The sequence below is a fragment of the Simochromis diagramma genome, unplaced genomic scaffold (assembly GCF_900408965.1).
Source record: "Simochromis diagramma unplaced genomic scaffold, fSimDia1.1 OVJJ01000421.1, whole genome shotgun sequence".
Lineage (NCBI taxonomy): Eukaryota > Metazoa > Chordata > Actinopteri > Cichliformes > Cichlidae > Simochromis > Simochromis diagramma.
Genome location: NW_024387250.1, coordinates 11,128,714 through 11,147,971, shown reverse-complemented (window position 1 = coordinate 11,147,971; position 19,258 = coordinate 11,128,714). Strand labels below are relative to the sequence as shown.

The 19,258-nt window shown below is 40.0% G+C and overlaps 1 protein-coding gene across 2 annotated transcripts in view; it reads right to left on the bottom strand.

The window, feature by feature from the left end:
• The window catches only part of arid5b (AT-rich interaction domain 5B), a 75,203-nt gene that overhangs the window by 54,726 nt on the left and 1,219 nt on the right, over nucleotides 1-19,258 (bottom strand). The window contains exon 3 of one of the 2 annotated variants that reach the window (XM_040001659.1): nucleotides 10,248-10,482. The exons of the other annotated variant lie outside the window; for it this stretch is intronic. Coding sequence (XP_039857593.1) covers nucleotides 10,248-10,482 — 235 coding nt within the window. The remainder of the gene's footprint in view (nucleotides 1-10,247; nucleotides 10,483-19,258) is intronic. 2 annotated transcript variants of the gene reach the window in all.

Below are 19,258 nucleotides of genomic sequence, written 5' to 3'. Positions count from 1 at the left end.
CTTTACAGATAGCAATATGTCATTAAAAACCAGTGCCATCTGTTCGCATTTCTTGTTTATGTGCTGTCATGGATATAAACCGTACTGAAGATACAAAAGCAAATCCGAGAAATGCAATCTGTAGGATTTTCTCTTGCATTCTTTGCTGTGCAATTAGTTGTGATTACACATTCCAGCAGCACCACAATAAAGAAAACAAGACCCACTAACAATTGTTTTCTCTCCACAAGCACTAATGATCTCTGTTTGAAGTTCCCAAGCTCAGTCCTACACAAACAGTTTTCACATAGCTGCTGTCTCATTCGCCTAACATACACAGTATCTGGCGAAACGAGCAGGTAATTTCTGATAAACTGCAGCCGTCTTGGCTCTAAACTCATTCATTCCAGATTACAGAACATGACCTCTGATGTGGCAAACCTCCATCCTGCGCTTTACTAACAGAGCTGTAATTACTGTAATGCAGCACATACAGTGTTTGTAGCTGCTTGTCTCACATTGCACAGGACTGATAAGAACTTCAGTGAAGAATATCTACCAGCTGTGATAACAAGTTTATGTGCACTGGTCATTCATGCCAAAAGGCTTCTTACTTCTCTCTGCTGTTTTTTAATATTATTATTATGAAACAAGTCCAACAGGAATCTAAAATGACAGTGCAAGATATTTTATTTGTTCTGTATAGTGTTGTACTTTGACTACAGTATAATGACAAAGTGTTTGACATGAAACGAAAACAACATGAATCAGAGATTCTTTGGCAAAGGCCTTTGTTGTCTAAGAAATAACTTGCTAAGTTAGTCTTTGTGATGCCTGACAACATGGGTGTGTCATACTTTGCTCTTCATGAGAGTCCAACACAGCTGTTTTTTCCCTTCCCATTCAGTAATTATCCTCAGCAATATAAATAAAATTTTGCACCTACTCTACAAGGCAGCAATTCTGTGACTAGGCTTTTGTTAACTTTAAATATTACCCTCTGACACTGTGAATGAAACAACAGCTTTCCCTGAGTTATGGCTGACGGGAAAATCGGGGAGGGGGGGGAGGAGGGGCTGGCTGAATGCCTCTCATTTTGCCAAGTGCTCCTCGGGCCACCACATAACAAGGAAATGGACTGAAAGGTTGAGAAAGAAGACAGAGAAGCATCAATGATCTATTGTTTGCAGGGAGGGCACTGCATACAACTCCTCTGGCAGTTAATATATCAAAGAAAGCCAAACATACTACACCATCTGCAACGAGATATTTTGCAAATACACATTACGTCATCTGTAGTTCTTTGGCTTAATAAAAGCATTAAGAACAGCTATGTACCCAGGCAAGTATGTGTGACTATGCGCACACACTCCCACAGCTTCCAACAAAGGTCTGGAATCTATCAAAGCTTCCAAATTGCAATTACCTTTCAAAGGAGGAAAAATGCATTACAGTACCTCTGTGCTGTGAAATGAACGCAAGGCTATAATCTATACTGTGTACTACAGTTTACACCCTTCAGCTTGGCTGTGCACCTGTGTTTAGTTCAGCCTTACACATTATGAAATATATTATGTGGATGTTGAGAAGCTGATCCGCAATCAGCAATGAAAGCTATTTTTACCTTGGCAAGGGTCTGACTCAAAGTGTTTTTCCAACACTCTAATGCTATGATACAAATAAATGGTTATTTAATGTTCACACACTCTCACATACTGTAGAAGTCAAGAAGCTATTATTATCATCGTTCTGCAGAGTTCAGTCTTATTAATTCACGCACCTTCAAATCTTGAAAATAATGAGCCAAGTCTCTGGTATTATTAAGAGAGACAAGTGGAATTATTAAACTCGCACAACTTGGAAGCTCACAATAAACTGATAAAATCTGTGTTTAGTTTTGTAAGAACAACAGAAATGTCACTTAGGAAATATTTTATTACGGCATCAGATTTAATGTATCTCTGCTTTAATGATGATGCAAAAGTCTGTTCATTTATCTTCAGATCAGACACAGATGTGCCTGTGCTGATAATTATATGTTATTATAAAGTAATTAACAAGAACTAATGAGGCAAAGGTAAAGTCCTTGAAAAAAATGCCACTTAAAGTAAAGTTAGCAATTCCAGTTTGGAAACTTAGTAATGTCTGTTTGCCCATCCATCCATTCAGCTGCTCACAGGGCTATAGTCTTACATTTCTATATCATTACCACTGATATATTTCACTACTGTAACTGGTAATATGTATATAATATGCAAAACAAATGTCAAATTCTGGGCCAATACTGACACCCATATTTAAAAACAACAATTTGGCCAATAGGTGATCTTTTTTTCTGTTATATCATCGATTAATTTGCTTTTTGTTATTCTTCATCAGACCATATTTGCCAATTATCCAGTGCAAAACGGATTGAATACAACAGATAAATATCAGCCGCCATCAGTAAATGGCATCTTATTTGCTGATAGCTTATACTGACGTTTGGCTAATATATCAGTGCATTAGCAGTCATTTACTGAATGATAAATAGTATTTTTGTGAGTAAATCTTACGATGTGCTTTGCCAAAACTATCATATACATAATCAAAAGGGGAAAAAGCTAATTTTCCCTGACTTGCAGCGAAGTAGAATCATCAAACAGTATAAAATTTAAACAGTTGAAACTAAAAGCAACTAAAATGCCTCAGATCTGCACTTCAGTCGAGAACTTAACACTGCTCATGTTGTAGGTTTGACTTTCAAGCCTTTTTAATAAGCACAACAGGGCGTCCAGAAGAGGACATGCATTCATAAAGCAGATGGACTGGCATGCTCATAAAAAATGCAGGGTTATTAATTGTACAATCTGTGATGTCTAGAAAGCCTACTGAGCAGCACAAAAAAAAAACATCCATATCTATCTATCTGAAGGCAGAATGTGAGGCTGTCATGCAGAAAGAAACATATCGGGGGAGATGTACAAAAAACCTCTGCACTGAAATATTAATGCTGCCGTAATCCTTTAAATAGGCATCATATTACACATCATGTTTTGACATAGACTAATACAGAAATCTCTCTAAAAAGTCTGCTGGTTGGGTAACGCTTAAGTATGAGTCAGAGTAACTGGAACAGGCAGGCGATTTGCTTAAGAAAAGAAAGCAAATGTTTCTCAGTCAACACACAGCCTCAGATAAAGCCTCATTATCCATGTGATTTTAGAGCTTTCATAACAGCGAATCATTAAAAAGAATAATTTAATAATGAATCTATCAGGGAATTTGTCTTGGAGGCAGAGCTGCTAGCGCATTATGAAAGCACCTCACTCTGTTTCTGTCTATTTAAGATGCCTGGCAGAGGTCACATCAATAGCATCTCTGTTGTTCCAGACCTGACTAATGGAGAGAAGAGAGACACAACTGTTGTTTCAGACCTCCCTAATGGAGAGACGGAGCTCTTCATTTCCTCTGAGGCCATTCTCATTGTTTAACCATGCACCAGCCTTCAGCCCCCTTCATTGCATAAGCCAAAAAAACACATTATGTGACAATCCAGAAATAAAATAACACAAATTATTGATGAATATAGCTATCCAAAGAAGCTGAATTTGATTACGGCCTGAGCCATAACAGGATATGGCTCGACTGTTGGGTGGTCTCTTTCTCTTTCTCTCTCTTTCTCCCATTCAAATTCGAGGCATGCTCAAACATCTAATAGATTTTTCCACCCCAGCACACAATTTACTGCTTACAGATTTAGAATTCTCTGGCTTCCGGCCAGGCCACAGTCAGAAGGGAATTAATGATATGAGCACATCAGTGAGGAAAAACAGCTTGTGATTCTCTCTCCTACAGGTCTGGGCATAATGAAGAAGATACTGCCATAAACCCCCCAAAAGAAAAAAAAAACATAGCAAAGGAGGAGAGAAGAAAACAGGAGGGGGTGAGAAAGGCACATAATCAATACAAACACTCCATTAAATTACTTCAAAAGAGATTTTGGACAGTTTCTAGAATTAGTTCTGCAGAGAAAAAAAAGCAGAAGGGGAAGCAAATATGTCTGAGGGGCGGAAAGCAAACAAGTGCAAACGATACAATCTGCCACATGCTCTGAACGGAGGAGTACAGTGGCAGTGTGTCTTACGAAAGCATGGCATTCTTTCTTTGCCTGAGTCACAACATACCATTACTCTTGTAACACCACAACCCAGTTGTCTTTATCTTTTTCAAGAAACTGCTTACTCCTTCCCACGTTGCAGTCGAAACATAAAACGCTTTCACGTGTGATAGTGACTCAGTGTCCCAAATATTGTTCTGTATTGTCACCAAGACAAATCAACCATGAGAAGACCGCATCTGTCTGTTTCCTTATCACAAGTTCCTACCCGCATAAACATTCTGTGACTCTGTGAACAGTCTCTTCTCTGAAAGAGGACAGAATCTACCCTCTACATCAAATTGAAATGTTCCGACTGAAATATTGTCAGGATATCAACTCGGGTATATGTGCCAAGCCTGGCATACAGATCAGATGTTGTATCGGAGGGAAATACAGCGGCTATATCCCCCGAGTGAGCGAGGCTGTAAAGATTCTTGGAAAAAAAAAAGCCAGGTACGCGTGTCACGGGCCTATTACGCCTTCGAGATCAATCAGTGTAAGTGACAAAAGCGACATCGTTAAATACGCTCAACCACATGTCAGCATTTAGACTTAAAAGTGTGCCCGTGTCCTCCTTAGTGTGAAATTTCCTCTTTGTGTTACTGTCGATCTGCTGCAGCTCAATACAACTCAACGACATCAATGCAAAGAGGGCACCTTAAGTCATTCTGTGCGTCAAGACGACACAGAAAGGGAAAAATGTTTGGACATGACATGGGAAATTTGTCCAAATTTTCATGCTGTTAACATTTACTTAAAATAGCTTCATACACACTTAAAAATCACATCAGCAGTAACTGTCAGTTACTGAAGTTGAAGTGTCAGTTCTGAAGTTGCATTCTGACTGACATGTGAAGGTACGAGTGTCATTTCCTGTTTGCATAAACTGGTGTGTTGGCTTTTTGTATAACAAGTTCCAAAACCAGTATTCACGCAAAGTAGCTTATCCTGTATGGAAATGATAGAACCATACATCATTTTTTAATTCAATTTTGTAGTGAAGGTTAGGTGTTTATCCGAGAGTTACGTGTTTGATTCTTAGCTTCTCTAATTCCCAAGCTGCCCTTGGGCAAGAAACTCCACTAGTGCATAGATGTGGAAAATATGTAAGTTCCTTTTAGACAAAAGCACCCTCCAAATGTATTTAACTTGAAACTGCATACATTATAACGAAGGTCAGTTATGACGGATTATCACTTTAAGCATAGAGCTCGCGATAACGTGCATTTTCATTCGAATCTGTTATTTGAAATTTGGACATTGACACACTTACTGGATAGAAACATTATTCAAAGAACTCTATTTGTGGCTTTTCATACAACAAAAAGTTGCATAATGAACATGAATTTCCTTGAATTCCAATAAGTGGCTTTCATTTCCATTACTAACTGAATATTGCATGAAAATGTTCTGCCAGATCCAATCCATCATTTGTTGGTTAAACATCAAAATTACAGCTTTGAGCAGCACTGCACATAGTATGTAGTATTTCTTTATTAAAAAATAGATGGAGTCATATAATTTTCATTTTTGTATGGTTGAATCTTCAAAGGTGTTAGAGCATAGAAACAGTATTTAAAAAAAGTCAAGGAGATGGGTGAATTCACCATCCCTGCAATTCACTCTATTTTTTTCTGCCAGCATGGTTCCTTTAGTCTCAGTGTTTTCTTGGAGAGCCCTGATCCCTCCAATTGCTGAGGGATGAACTGCCTACAGATCATACTATGGGTGAGGGCAGGAGTCATGAACACCATCTATGTTCTTTGAACGCAGGAGTCGCAAACTATGACCTTGTATAATCCTCCATATCATCTCAGCTCACAATCTGTTCAGTGGCATCCACACCGAAGGCTTGAATTAAAGAAAGACAAGACAGAAAACCTATTGAGCTATTTTGTGAGCATGAGCCATTCTGTCTTTTTTTCTCCAATCCTTTATTATTTTTCTTCTACAGCACTCTGTGTCTCCCAGCACAAGCCTACAAACTGTATCAGCAGATACAGCTCTCAAACACTCGGCCTCGTAGTATACGACCAGAAACCAATTTCGGCAGGCAGCAATGAAAAAAAAAAAATGAGGCCAGTCCTCTAGGGAGAGATAGAGGGGCAGAATGTAAACTTCCCTGGCAAGCCATCCCTGGTGGATTGAACTGTAAAAAGAAGCTCTAATACCCACTCCAATACAAGATAAACTGAGTGGACAGTTTACATTACCTGATTAAGTGAATTACACCACAGATTACATAAGTACTGCGAAATACATTACATCACCCATGCAGACTTGCTATCTCTTTATCGTTAGTTAGGAATTTGAGTGAGACAAACACAGTTCAACACAACAATTTTTCAGGGCTGGAGATTCTTCAGAAAAAAAACCACACGTTCTTAAAACAGAACTGCAGATTGCCTCAAATCAAGTACTTCTGTATTTCCCTTTGCTATTTTGAGTTCAAGCGGGTTCACACTGATAACTCGGTGTGAGTGCACTAGTACACTGATGGTGGACTTACAATGGTCATAAAGTTGACTGACATTACATGCTTCTTACCCTCGGTGGGTAACCACTTTGGCTACGTACAAAGGCTTTCAATGGTGAGGCCAATGCAGTGCAGCAGGTCCAAGAAGGTAGGAGGAGCACTGCTGATAGGACTATCAAATAGACATCCAGATATATATGGTGCTTAGCCAAAACTGGACAGATTGTAAAGGTTCCACCGTACAGTATGTTTAAGCATGGGTCCATCTTGTGAAGCAATGCCCAGCTTTGTTTATAAAATACACGTTTTTCCCATGTATTTAATTTTAGCTGCAAAGATCTACACAACATTTTAGACTCCTAAAATAGGTGCCTTTTCTTAAAGTGGCGGTGGCAAGCTGGGAAATATATTATTTGTATTTCCTGACCTTGCTCTCTGTCATTTGTGGAAAATTCCCGTGAACATGTTGACTTCGACTACGCAACAATTTGTTTTTCAGCAAGTGTCTTATTGAGTAGTTTGTCCATGAGAGAGGGAACATAAGATTGAGTGTGTTTGTTCAAGTATGTAAAAGATATCTGCACCAGGGGGTATCATAGAGTTGTTATATCTGCGAGAATGCTGCAGAAGATGATTTAAAAAACACTGTGAACTCTATTATTTTTGGGGGGTTTTCTGTGTTACCCCAATGTCCACACTATAGATTAATGTATGAGTGTTCATTGGCTTGCTAAGCTGTAAACATTTAGAACATTTGGAGCTAACATTCAAATGCTGCAACTAGCAACAGCTTACCAATCTGTTCACTCTGACACAGTCAAAAATCACCTATTATGCAATGAGGTACAAAGTGTACATTGTGTGCTACATGGAAGTGTAGTAATGGAAGTATTTGAGTAGAGACACAGTGTCAGAGCCAGAATAGATGTTTCTCGTTTTTCCAGTTTTGGTGCTGAGCTAAGAAGCTGCAGCAGCTTTAAATATAGCATAAAGATATTACCTAATTTTGACCTTCTTGGCTAAGAAAGTGACTAGGCATACATGTCAAAACTTAACTTTCAACAGATAACATTGTTAAAAGACCGAAGAAAGACACCCTGTTATTTCAGGTATGGCACTTTGTGAAACACTTGCTGGAATTTGAATTATGATACCAATAATTTCTCTGCCTTGAAGGTTTTGCAGAGCTGCCAACTGTGCAGGACTGCAGTAAAGGTCACTTGCTTCTAATTAATTACTTTACTTAATGTGGGCATCTTTTGTTACACTTTTTCCGCATTTCTGAGGAGAGAATACAGTAGAGCTTTGTTCGCTTACCAAACCACAAAACCCAATGTAATACAGATGAAAACAAAAAAATGTCTTCCTGCTGCTTGAAACACATTTGTCTTTTATTTTTCACATGTTGCCTGTGAGACACAAATGCACAGCAGTGCACTTTATTCACACTGGCAGCATGCCAGGAAAAGTTAGGATGCACACTTGGAAAAAAAAAAAAAAAAAGAAGTTTCCCTCGATAACAATGGCACATTTTATTGCTCTTTAGCTCACAATGCTTTTCTGTGCAGCTTGTGGTATTGCTGCAGTATCCTGTTATGAGGAACAATCCAATTCTTCTGACATAGTTACACATCAGCCTGAGAATAACAATCAGCAAATGCATCACTCAAGTTATAAAGAAGGCTGCCACTTCAGGCTAAAAGAATCTAAAAAAAAAAGAGAAGAAGAAGCGTGTAGAGTTGTATCATAAAAGCATTAGTTTAGTCAATGAGCGAACGTATTGTACAGAATTACAAGCATTCAGCTACAGGATGCTTTAAGGCTACTTTTATATCTGATCTGCTGCTGCTGTGGTATGAATATTTCATTTTGGTAGTCAGCAGCATTGCAGTGGCATATTTCATATTTCTCTCCCAAACTCTCTGCCTCTCTCATATTGTTAGACTGTCAACAACTGACACACGCCAAAGATATAGTGAACAAACAAACAAATGGATAAGTGAGTGCACACCACTGATTGTCGGTGTGTATCATGCGTGTGCATCTATGTGTGTATGTGTGTCGGAGTGTGTATGTGTGTCTCTGGTGCCCTGCCAGAGCCTGAGCCCGTTCTGCTGACTGGGCATATTCTCTGGCGGAGTGTCCCATCGGAGTGACAAGTGCATTTAGAAACAGCCTGATGGAGTCATTAACGGCAGCGCTGCTCATTAGCAACACATGCACACACACATGCATTCACGCACACACAGAGGCAGGCTCTCAGTAGCAACAGCGTTATCATCAGGTTATTACACCAACAACAGTTAAATCTATAAATTCTAGACTATACCACACGTTTACAGAAAATCCAAATAAGGAGCATAATACCATTTCAGAAGCAAGCTGACACATCTATTTATGAAAGCGAGCAATCATAGACACACACACGCGCCTGCAGGCACATTCACGGTATATTGATTACTGGAATAACAACAAAGCATTCATTATTGATCGCCTTGTCCTTTTTGCGTATGAGATTCAAGCAATGTCGAGTAATCAAGGGCATTACAGCATCACACAGAAACACAACAGCCTCTCTTCCCGGAAGATCCTGAGCAGAAAACACTACAAGAGTCATCAATAAATCACTATTTTCTACAGAAGAAAAAAAAGTATTTTTAAAGCCTGTAGCAGTTTTACTTCCATGTTGGCTTTAGGAATAAGATGGTTATTAAAAATTAATTATTAGAGGATCAGGAAGCTAAAAAATTCTGGCTTGCTTAAATCGCAAGGAAAAGCACTGGTGATCTGACAAGAAATACTGTAATTGATGGCATTTCAAGCATGTTTGCTATGCTATGTAAAACCATTATAAGCAGTATTTGGCATTGCATCACAGCCAAGTGAGGGAAAGGCAAATAAGTAGGAAAAGGCTTCAAAGGGAACATAATGTTCTTTCTGATTATTAGGCTCAAATGCCAGAGTTTCCTATCTGAATCAGATGAGTCATCTCCAGAGACATCCAGCTTTACGTTGGGGTTGATTCATGGGTAAGGCTGTAGTGAGAACCCAAGAGCCTGCTTCAAGAAACAAGCATTCACTGACACTTAATGGCACGGTGTACATGATGAATACACCAGACAGCCATTCAGATACACACAGCAATGATCCTTAAGGCTGCTGAGCTACACAGCCAATTATGATCTGAACTGATGGATAAGACAGTATCAGAGGTGCCTTATACTGCAGTTTGATGTAACTCAATTATTTATGACATTGCCAGCAGAATGATGTGATTTTTGCAGTGCAGTCTTTGTTGTTGTCACACTCAGAAAACAGAGCTATAACACTGTAAGATGATAATATGTTGGCAAACACACTGCCATTACCTCTAGCCTGCTTGTATTAGTGTGATTCTTAGCTCATTATAGCGGGAGTAATTCCAACTATGCACTGATGAATTACTCCAGTCAAGACAACACTTGTTAAACCAACCAAAGGACAATAAACATATGATGATAAATGGTGAACATGGAACACAAATACATAAACATTCAACACAGCAGCCCAGAGAAAATGGAAAGATGACAGTAACCTTTTGGAATGAAGGAAAATAATAAAAATAACCTCATAAAAGGCTAAAAAGAAATTGAGGTCTCTGCCGGAGCTCACCTAGCTGTGCCCTCTCCCTCTGGACATCCTTGAAGTTGAGTCCACTGGTAAGGGTGCTCTCCCTGTAGCGGTGGAGGGCCTCCCTCCTCCCATTGGTCCCCAGCTCCCGGAGCACCGAGGGTTTCAACGGCTCGGCCTTGAGACTGTTGTCCCATCCTGAGAAGTCTGGTACCGTCCACTTCACCAGGTCCTCCAGTCGCACGATCACCTTCTCAGACAGCGCAATTACTTCGTGCTGAAAAGAGGCAGGAGCAGAATCACGTAGCGAGTTACATAAACGCAGCTGTGCCACGGAAATGGATCATCTAGTTCCACCACAATTTTATGGCTCTGAAATGGTTTTGTTGCATAGACACATAAACATTTCAAAACAGCACATCTCCAAGTATGCAGATGTGCTATTTTTAATAACCGAGACCAACAATAACCAACTGTGGTGTGTAAATAATTACACAACTTGGGTTTATGAGATTAGAAAACCTAAAACAAACACAAATAATTACAGAATACAGTACAGAAAAACACATACAGGTTCAAAATTATACTTTTCTAAAAAAGAAAAACTCTCATAAAAGTGAAAGTGTTGCTCTGAAATATACTAACGTAAAAGTAGCGTCTTAAGTAAAGAATTGCACCACATCAGGTCCACTACTCAAACTAAGCTGAGCATAATCAGGGTCAAAGTTTGGGTAAATAAAGAGAGGATTAAAATTAGACCAAAGATCAGAGTCGAAATGAGAGTTTATAGAATAAACAGGACACAACAGCTAAACGGCCTGTGTATAATCTCAATTTGTATGTGCATAAAGTAACATTATGGCTTTGGATGCACCTTAATGTAAGTAAATTACCGCACCATGAATATGGATGATGTGGATGATTGCTGAATTGAATTTATGCCAGCAACTAAATCAATGTCATTGAGGACATAGGTGTTTTTGACTCTTTGATTAGCGTTTAGGAAGTCGGGCTCCTGATAATCACCGTGAATGTTAAGATTTTATGCTCTAAAATGACAAGACGCACTCAGTGGCTATGATTACACCTTCAAAGTGAAGAAGAGCAGTTGAAATGTAATTTGTTATACCGGGAATGTAATGAATGAAGAGGAAAACGCTGTAGCCACAGGTTTCTTCAGTGCACAGTAAAACTAATGTGGCACTGTCAGGAAACTATAAAATGTAAATTTATAGCAGTGACGCGCATGGTTGACACAGAGGCAACGTTTTGTGTACATACTTCAGTCTGCTCAGTTGGCTTGCTTAATAAGATTTGTTCTCCCGTCTGTGTGTGCTTCAACCTATTTTTTTCCTACGGTGGATTCAGCTCCTTTTAATAACTCTCATGCTCAAAAGAACTACAAGTCCAGAGGAGAGGGAAGGAAGCAGACATGCTTAAATGTGTTTCCATTTGAAGGGCTAATGGCTGAAGTGCTTGTTACCAACAGAATGGAGTGCTGTGCTGTAAGATGGCTATTACAGAAACAGGGAAATCTGGAGGACAGATGTGTACGGGCAGAAACGCAGACACACTGAGTAGGTCTCTGATGTTTACCTTGGTTATCTCCAATTTACCAGGCATCTGTCTGCCTGTACTTATTTCCCCTCAAAGAGCTGTCGACATTAAAATAACAGCCATTTATGTCATATCAATGTGTGTTGGCAGAGGGTGTGGACAAAATAAAGCTACACTTTAGAACAAATCCTTTCTTTGTGAATCTTTAAATGTTAAGATAAGCTGTTTTTTTTTAGCCATTTAATGCCGTATTTGTTTCGAGTTTGTCACCAAATTCCAGAAACATGCATATGGCTTTTGTGTGTTTCAGATTCTCCCTGAGTGCTCTGTCTATACAATTACCCATATTCAGTTCTCACATCATTGCAACTAAAGGCATATCAAATCCCAACCAGTTGGAGACAGTATTTCCTTATAAAGGAAAAGCCTGCGAGGGATAGCTTGATATAGCTGTGCCTCCCTCACTAAGTAGAAACATCAAACATGGGTTTTCGGTCTTCTTATAATGAGCTGTCTTCAGCTGTCAAGTGGTGGCGGGTGGTTGTAACCGGCTTTCCATGCAATGAAAAACTGACTGCTGTTTCTGCCTTCAGAAAAGCCGGCCATTTGAATAATGTAGAGCAACAGTAAATAGCATTCAGCCTGCAGCCAAAAACCACATTGTAGTGTATTTCTACAGAATTACCTACTATACTTTGATGCAATCTCTTGACACCATATTGAGAAACAACATCATGAAATATTGCACTTGAACCCATTTACAGCTAAAATAATGCACTGAATGCTCAAACAGTCAAACGGCAGTAATTCAAGTCTCCCAATAGCACACCGGAGCATACACGCAGCTATATCAAACCTTAAAAACACACAACCATTCCCTCTATATTAATCAGGTGAATGACATGGTGCCTTGTGTGACTGTCAACAGATGCTGTTTGGGGACTTGTTCGGCTTGAGAGCAAAACACAACAGGTGAGCGCAATTCAGGAGCTGTCAACACAGTCCAGAATATAATCAGTCTATGAACAGAGCTGCAGCCCTGAAAACAGGCTACATCCATTACTTTGCCATATAATGCCTTTCCTTTCCCTTCTGTACTTTGGCTGCACAACTTTACAGCAGTGAGTCTGTGAGCTGCAGCAGGAAGATGAATTTTGGCTTGTGGTTTGCATAAGTCATGATATTTGGTTGAGAAATGTTTAGGTAAAGAGTTTAGTAATGTGCTGTGTTTCCGTAAAAGGCTTCTGAAAACCAGCCAAGTCAGTCAGTTGTTGAGAAATGATCAAAACAGCAGCATTGCACCAACCTCTTTTGCCCTTACACTGAGAAAAACACTGGACTGCAGCTACAACAAATGACTATTTCCTTCATGACTTTTAGCCTGGAGTCAAAGTGGCATTGCAAGAGAAAATATTTAAAGCTGGACCCACTCAATATTTGATATCAAATTAAACTGAACATTGTTGATATTTTTGAATAAATATTAAACTCCTAGAAGCTGTGATGTCTCAGTTCTGAGTATATTCTGAGCTTCTTATACCACAGCAACAGAAACCTGAATAGTTTTCACACTACTGGGTCAAACGAGAAATTTAAAGGCACTGATCTAGCAACAGAAGAACCCCTCAGCTAGTCTGATTGAATATAATCAGACATGAGGGCAATGGTCAGTTTGTTGGGGGGCTATAACCAGTAGATATCCAGGCCAGGACCTGTACCATCCACTTGTTATTGTTTATGTATAATGATAGATCATAAAAAGCAAAATTGGGATCATCTGAAGAACCCCTGCATGCTATACCAAAGGCTTCTCAATAATGTGATTGTTCAAAGAAACCACAAATTTCCAGTATCAGTCAGTAAAATTGATTAAGAAAATAATGCGTAATAATAGGGGAAATGATGACTACAATAACTGCTAACCTACTTGCTAAACTGCTGTTGACTAACATTCTGTCAGCCCTATTAATTGACTAATTTTACTAAGATTAATCACTGTAGCAGCGTTGCAGGGGTCTTCTTCTCACTCCTCTGATTTGGGGCGTCTTGGGGCCCTGCTCCTCTGTAAATGCCGCCCATCCACACTGTGCTGTCATTTCGAGTTAGGCAGTTGATAGTTTAGCAAAGCGGCAGACACAGCCAGCAGGCCACTTGATAATATAGGTCAGAGGACTACAAGCCTGCAGCCACGAGGTGACACTCCACATCAGCAACACACCAAATAGCCTGGTGTCATTTCATTGACACTTCCGACACAGATGCATTAGAAGCATTTATACACAACACTAAATATCTTCATGTGTTGGCATAATTTTACTGTGGGTACATCAATAAGCCCATATAAACACAAACTGCTCCTTTTACGGTTGAGTTAAAATGCAAGATAACACATTAACAGCTCAGTGTTACAGCGTGGCTCCATACTTCTATCAATAATTTATGTTATTACTGCAGCAGCATGATATCTCCAAAAACATTACTGAGTGAATTTATTGCTATGACTGCACATAATGGACTGAAAGTAGAAAAAACAGCCTGCTGCTGCGAAACTGTAGATAACTCTGTTCCAGAAACCCATGACTCCAGCAATCTCATTGAAATTAAACTCGCTAAAATCCATATCATTCAATTTATATGGATGCAATAGTGTACTGGTGGCAAAACAGCACATAAGGGACATTCCCAATCCTATATTTGGTGATCCAATTACAAACAATGTACCCTGAAATATTCCATATCACTCCAAACAATTCCCTGTGAGAAATCCACGCCACTGTGCGCGAGCATTAAGGCAGACATTCCTGACTGTCAGCGTTCTGCGGCGGAGCGTCTCATCGCTCAGACGGGACTTTCAGCTTGAGAGTCAAGGGGTGCATGCTCCCAGTTGGTGGGTATCTTTCTATACTATGGGCACACACGTACACATACACACAGTGCTCCTGTCATGCTGAGAAGGTTTCAGCCTGCTGCCTCGGAGAGGTCAGCACTGGAATTCCTAAGGCCAAAGGAGATTAGTAATTGAGTAATGGACATGGTGACATGGACAATGAAGAGACAGAGAGGGAGAAAGAGAGAGGTGGAAAAATTGAGAGAAAGAAGGAGAAAGAAAGAGAGAGAGAGGCTAGGAAACACAATATGAGTTCATTATCTATCTCCCCTCCCCATGACTGACCTTGGCTTCAGTGTCCCAAAACAAACTTATCTGGGAATTAAAGAGGAACTCAGGGGAGTAAGCCTGGAACAATTGAATTAGAATATTTTCTTTTTGAGACTGCCTAAAGACTACAAAGAGTTCAAAGCATTGCATTTAAAAGGTGACTGTACATTATGTACTACCACTTAATTGAAGCAGTTTATTCACATGCATAAATGTTGCTGTAATATCGGCAGGGTGCTGAACTCATCTTTTATTCACTGATTCCATTAAGCAACTTCACTTACATCGGCCAGGGTGATTTATGAACTTTGCATTCTTTTGCAGTTATAACGAAAGAGAGAAATAGCAAGATAAGAGGAGTTTTCAAAGCCTTACTGAAAGTGGGTGAGGCATCCATCATGTAAGGTGACACCACAAAAAAGCTGTGTCAGCTCCCTTGAATCGCTGCAGCTTTGTATCCTTGTATTTTAGCAAATGCGCACGCAAAAAAAAAAAAAAAAAAAAAAAAGAAATACAGAGAGACTGAATGCATGTTGATTCCACATGCTCCATCTAAGAGAGCGCAGTTAAGAATTAAAAATATTGGCTGGAGGATTTAAGCAAGAGCTTCCCATCTGTGGCTGCATTCTCCTCAAAGGTTATAATAACGATCCACTATAGCTGGGGGCGCTGGAGTCATGCATCAAGGCAAATGTTTGCCTGTTCAAGTGGTTAGTCAATGACAAAGTGGAAAAAACTGAACTAAAGAGCATCAAAAGTCTTCTGTGTGTTGACAAACAGGCTCTGCTGTAACATATCATTACTTTAGCCTGCAAAGACATTTGGTGAAAAGAATCAGAATGTTTGCAGGGGTTTTTATAGCCTTTGAAGTCCAGTGTATTACATTTTAAAGGTTTTAAATTACACTATCCTAAAAAGCTGGTAATAATTTACATGCTATTTCAGCAATGGTGAGGAATTCACTGGAGGGCAGTGTTCAGAGTTAATGACTTGTTCTGCGGCAGGAGGAGGCATATATGCGTGCACGCCACACATGCACACTAAACACATCCCCACTCCAACCCCCCCACCCCACCTCTAAATTCCTGCCATTGTTGTGTGAATGGGGAGATTTGCTATAATGCACACACTGGTCAAGGCAACAGAGCAGTATGGACGCACTCAAAGGATCACTGTAAAAATGTGCCATATCACATTTACACTCGAGTCATTCAGCAGAACGACCTTATCCATCAAAATGCTGGTCGCATATCTAAGCCACTTACACTTAACTCAACTAGCATCCCAGATGCTTGAATTACCCATTCAGGGTTTTTCCCTTAGGAAAAATCAAAGAAGCAGCAAATGAATACAATCTAATTTCCCTACAAGCTGGCTTTCCAAGCACTGAAACACATGCATGGACTACTGCCATGTACTGAAGAAATGGCTCTGGATGCATGCCAAAGTGTTTTCCACAGCAATCAATACTGGCCTACTGCTGCAGTCCCCAGCCTGTCAGTGTGTCTGTGTATGTGTATGTGTGTCTCTGTGTCTATGTGTGTGTATGTATGTGTGTGTGAGCCAAAGCCTTGTCAGCTAGAGGGACAGAATAGAGGAGAAGAGAGGTCAGATGAAATCAGAGGTGATGATAATAGCACATTAATATAACATGATCTAGAAATATTCTCTGCGGTTGTGACTTCCTATTAAGAGAACCTTGCTGTATTTGCACTAATGTAGGATACATAGTATAAGATAAGAATAAGCAATTAACCGCCTGAAGCAGCGTATACAATAAGTGGGTGTTGTGTGTGTGTGTGTGTGTGTGTGTGTGTGTGTGTGTGTGTGTGTGTGTGTGTGTGTGTGTGTGTGTGTGTGGTGAGCTGTTATCTACAACAGCTCTCTCCTGAAATAGGGAGTCCAAAAACAGAAAGTATTACAGCCGGTGAGCAGTACCAGCAAGAGAGGCAGGCCATTTGGAGTGAGAAGAAATAATGTGTCACTCAGTGAGTTTTAAAACACATGTGACTGCTTCGTCGGTGGCAGTTTGCAGGCAGACAAATAGAGCAGAGGCCCCAATAGAGGGTTTGTCATAATGGGTGAGCAACTCTACACAAAGCCTGTTTAAAGAGCAAGCTGAGCTCAACTGGTGGGGGTAAACACTGTTTGTCATGCTGTGATCCAATGAAAAATAAAGCTTCCTCTACATATGGACTTAATAATTAACTCAGCATAAATAGGTTAATAAATTTTTCCCTGGATCTGTTTATCAACCGTTCAGCAAATACGGGCGCCGAGAGTTACGCTTATTCGATGAATCATTATTTTTGTTTCCAGCCAAAGTTGAGTGGATTCAAAGCTGGCTGTGTTTAAAAGGAATTGACCTCCAACCCTTTGACAGAAGAAAAACAAGCACAGTAGGTCACGGGTTGGTTCCTCTTGTCACTGCACAGCACAGCAAAACATGACAAATACAGCGCAGGAGAGGCTGAGAGCAAACAAATACCTGAGAAATAACCAGGAAATTACATCATACCACAGCACTGAGAACACAAGTGAATCAGTAATCCAATTCTGGGGAATTGTTCAATATATGGCTGTTTTGATATCTTAAAACAAAGTCATGCCTTTTTGGTATTTGGAGGATATTGGCTTCAGGCTTAAGATAATAGTTATCTACAAGATACAAGGCATGATCTGTTGGAGAAAGAGAGCAAAGCAGCACCGACTGTCATAAGTCATACACTGATTCTGCTTTATGTTGTGTAAAAATATTCAAGAGTAAATCTCACATGATCTGAGAGTGAATGTTATAAATTGTGGCTTTACCTCATGATGTTGCCCGTGCTCATTTAACACCAAAACCTTGTGAAAACAACACACTTCCTGAGAACTGCAAGTTATCAAGTTCATATCTGCATGAGTCACTGGGCTAATTTGAACCCCTGATTTTCAGCCAGTCAATTACAGATTTAGAGTCAGCATGGCTCCACAGTCATTAATCTGTCTTTATACACCACCGGTCCTGGAGAAAAATGACTAATGCGAGGTTTATAAATTCCACTTTTCAGCGCAGCTAAAAATGAACTTCTCTCTAATGTTTACCTTTTCACACATACATCACTCAGACGCAGAGTTTAGCAGCCGATGAGTTTTAATGTCATAGCTTTATTGTCAGACTGGCTTGCCCTTCCTGTTTGTTTTTTGGATTACGGCTTGCCTCTGTAAGCACTCCTAGCTGACTCATGCGGTGCAGATTAGTGTTATGGGGCAAAGTCAGCGAGAATCTGAATGGGCTCTGTGAAGGTCATAAACTGACTTGAAGTTGTCAGGGCAATTTCCACTCTGTAATATACAGTAAGTAGTCCGATTTGCTGAGAGTGGAGCGTTTGACAAGTCCTTTAATTGAGGTCAGCCTGGAGGCACCTACATTGCACTTAAACATATCAGCCCTCTTCTATAATCATTACAATGCCTTGTTTATGCATAGAGACTGCTTTTTATTTCTGCTGTGACTTCTCTTATCCTGCACTTTTTCATATATATGACAAATATGAGGTTTCATTTGCACTGCCAGGACACACCTTCTGGTAGTTAAGTATCATATTTTCCAGATATGATGTCCAGTGGAGTGGAATGTAAGCACTTTGCAATGCAAATAAGTCTTTGGGAAAGGGGCGGGGAAGACAAGTCGTTGCGCAAGCGTTGCCTTAGAATCAGCAATGCATGCACTCGAAGTAATTGCTAAATAATTGCAGCGTGTTAAAGACTAACGCGAGGGGATTTCGGGAGATGATACCAGTTCATACAAGAATGATAGTTTGTCTAAAGCGCTGCCCATAAATAGCCACCTTTTTCATGAAAGGGAAATGTGATAGGCACTCTATTACTCAAGAGGAAAGAATGTAAGTAAACCTTCAGCGGAAGAGTCAAGTACAAACACGGCTTTGTCCTTCCCTATAAACAATATATGAGCACCAGAGGGTGATTTCAATGCAGCCGCAAGTGATCAAAAGCACATAGCAGTAATTAAAGTGCTGCGGTCGTATCAGGGGAAAAAAACAACACATCATTTGTTTTACAGCCGGTTAGAAAAACTCAATAATCAGACTAATGCCATTCAGTGCAGCGATGTAACCGGATCACAAGCGCCACATATGGCCACAGCCAATTATAACTATTGCTTTTCTGTGCCAACAACAGCGTAATTCAACACACAGAGGTTTTAAGTGCAATATCACATTGTTAAGGATGGAAATGCTCACATGGAAAATTATGCAAAACGCGGAGAGTAGCTAAAACGTGTCAGCGCTGGCTTTTTGCTCTGCCACGCTTTATGACTCGCTCTACTTCTTTC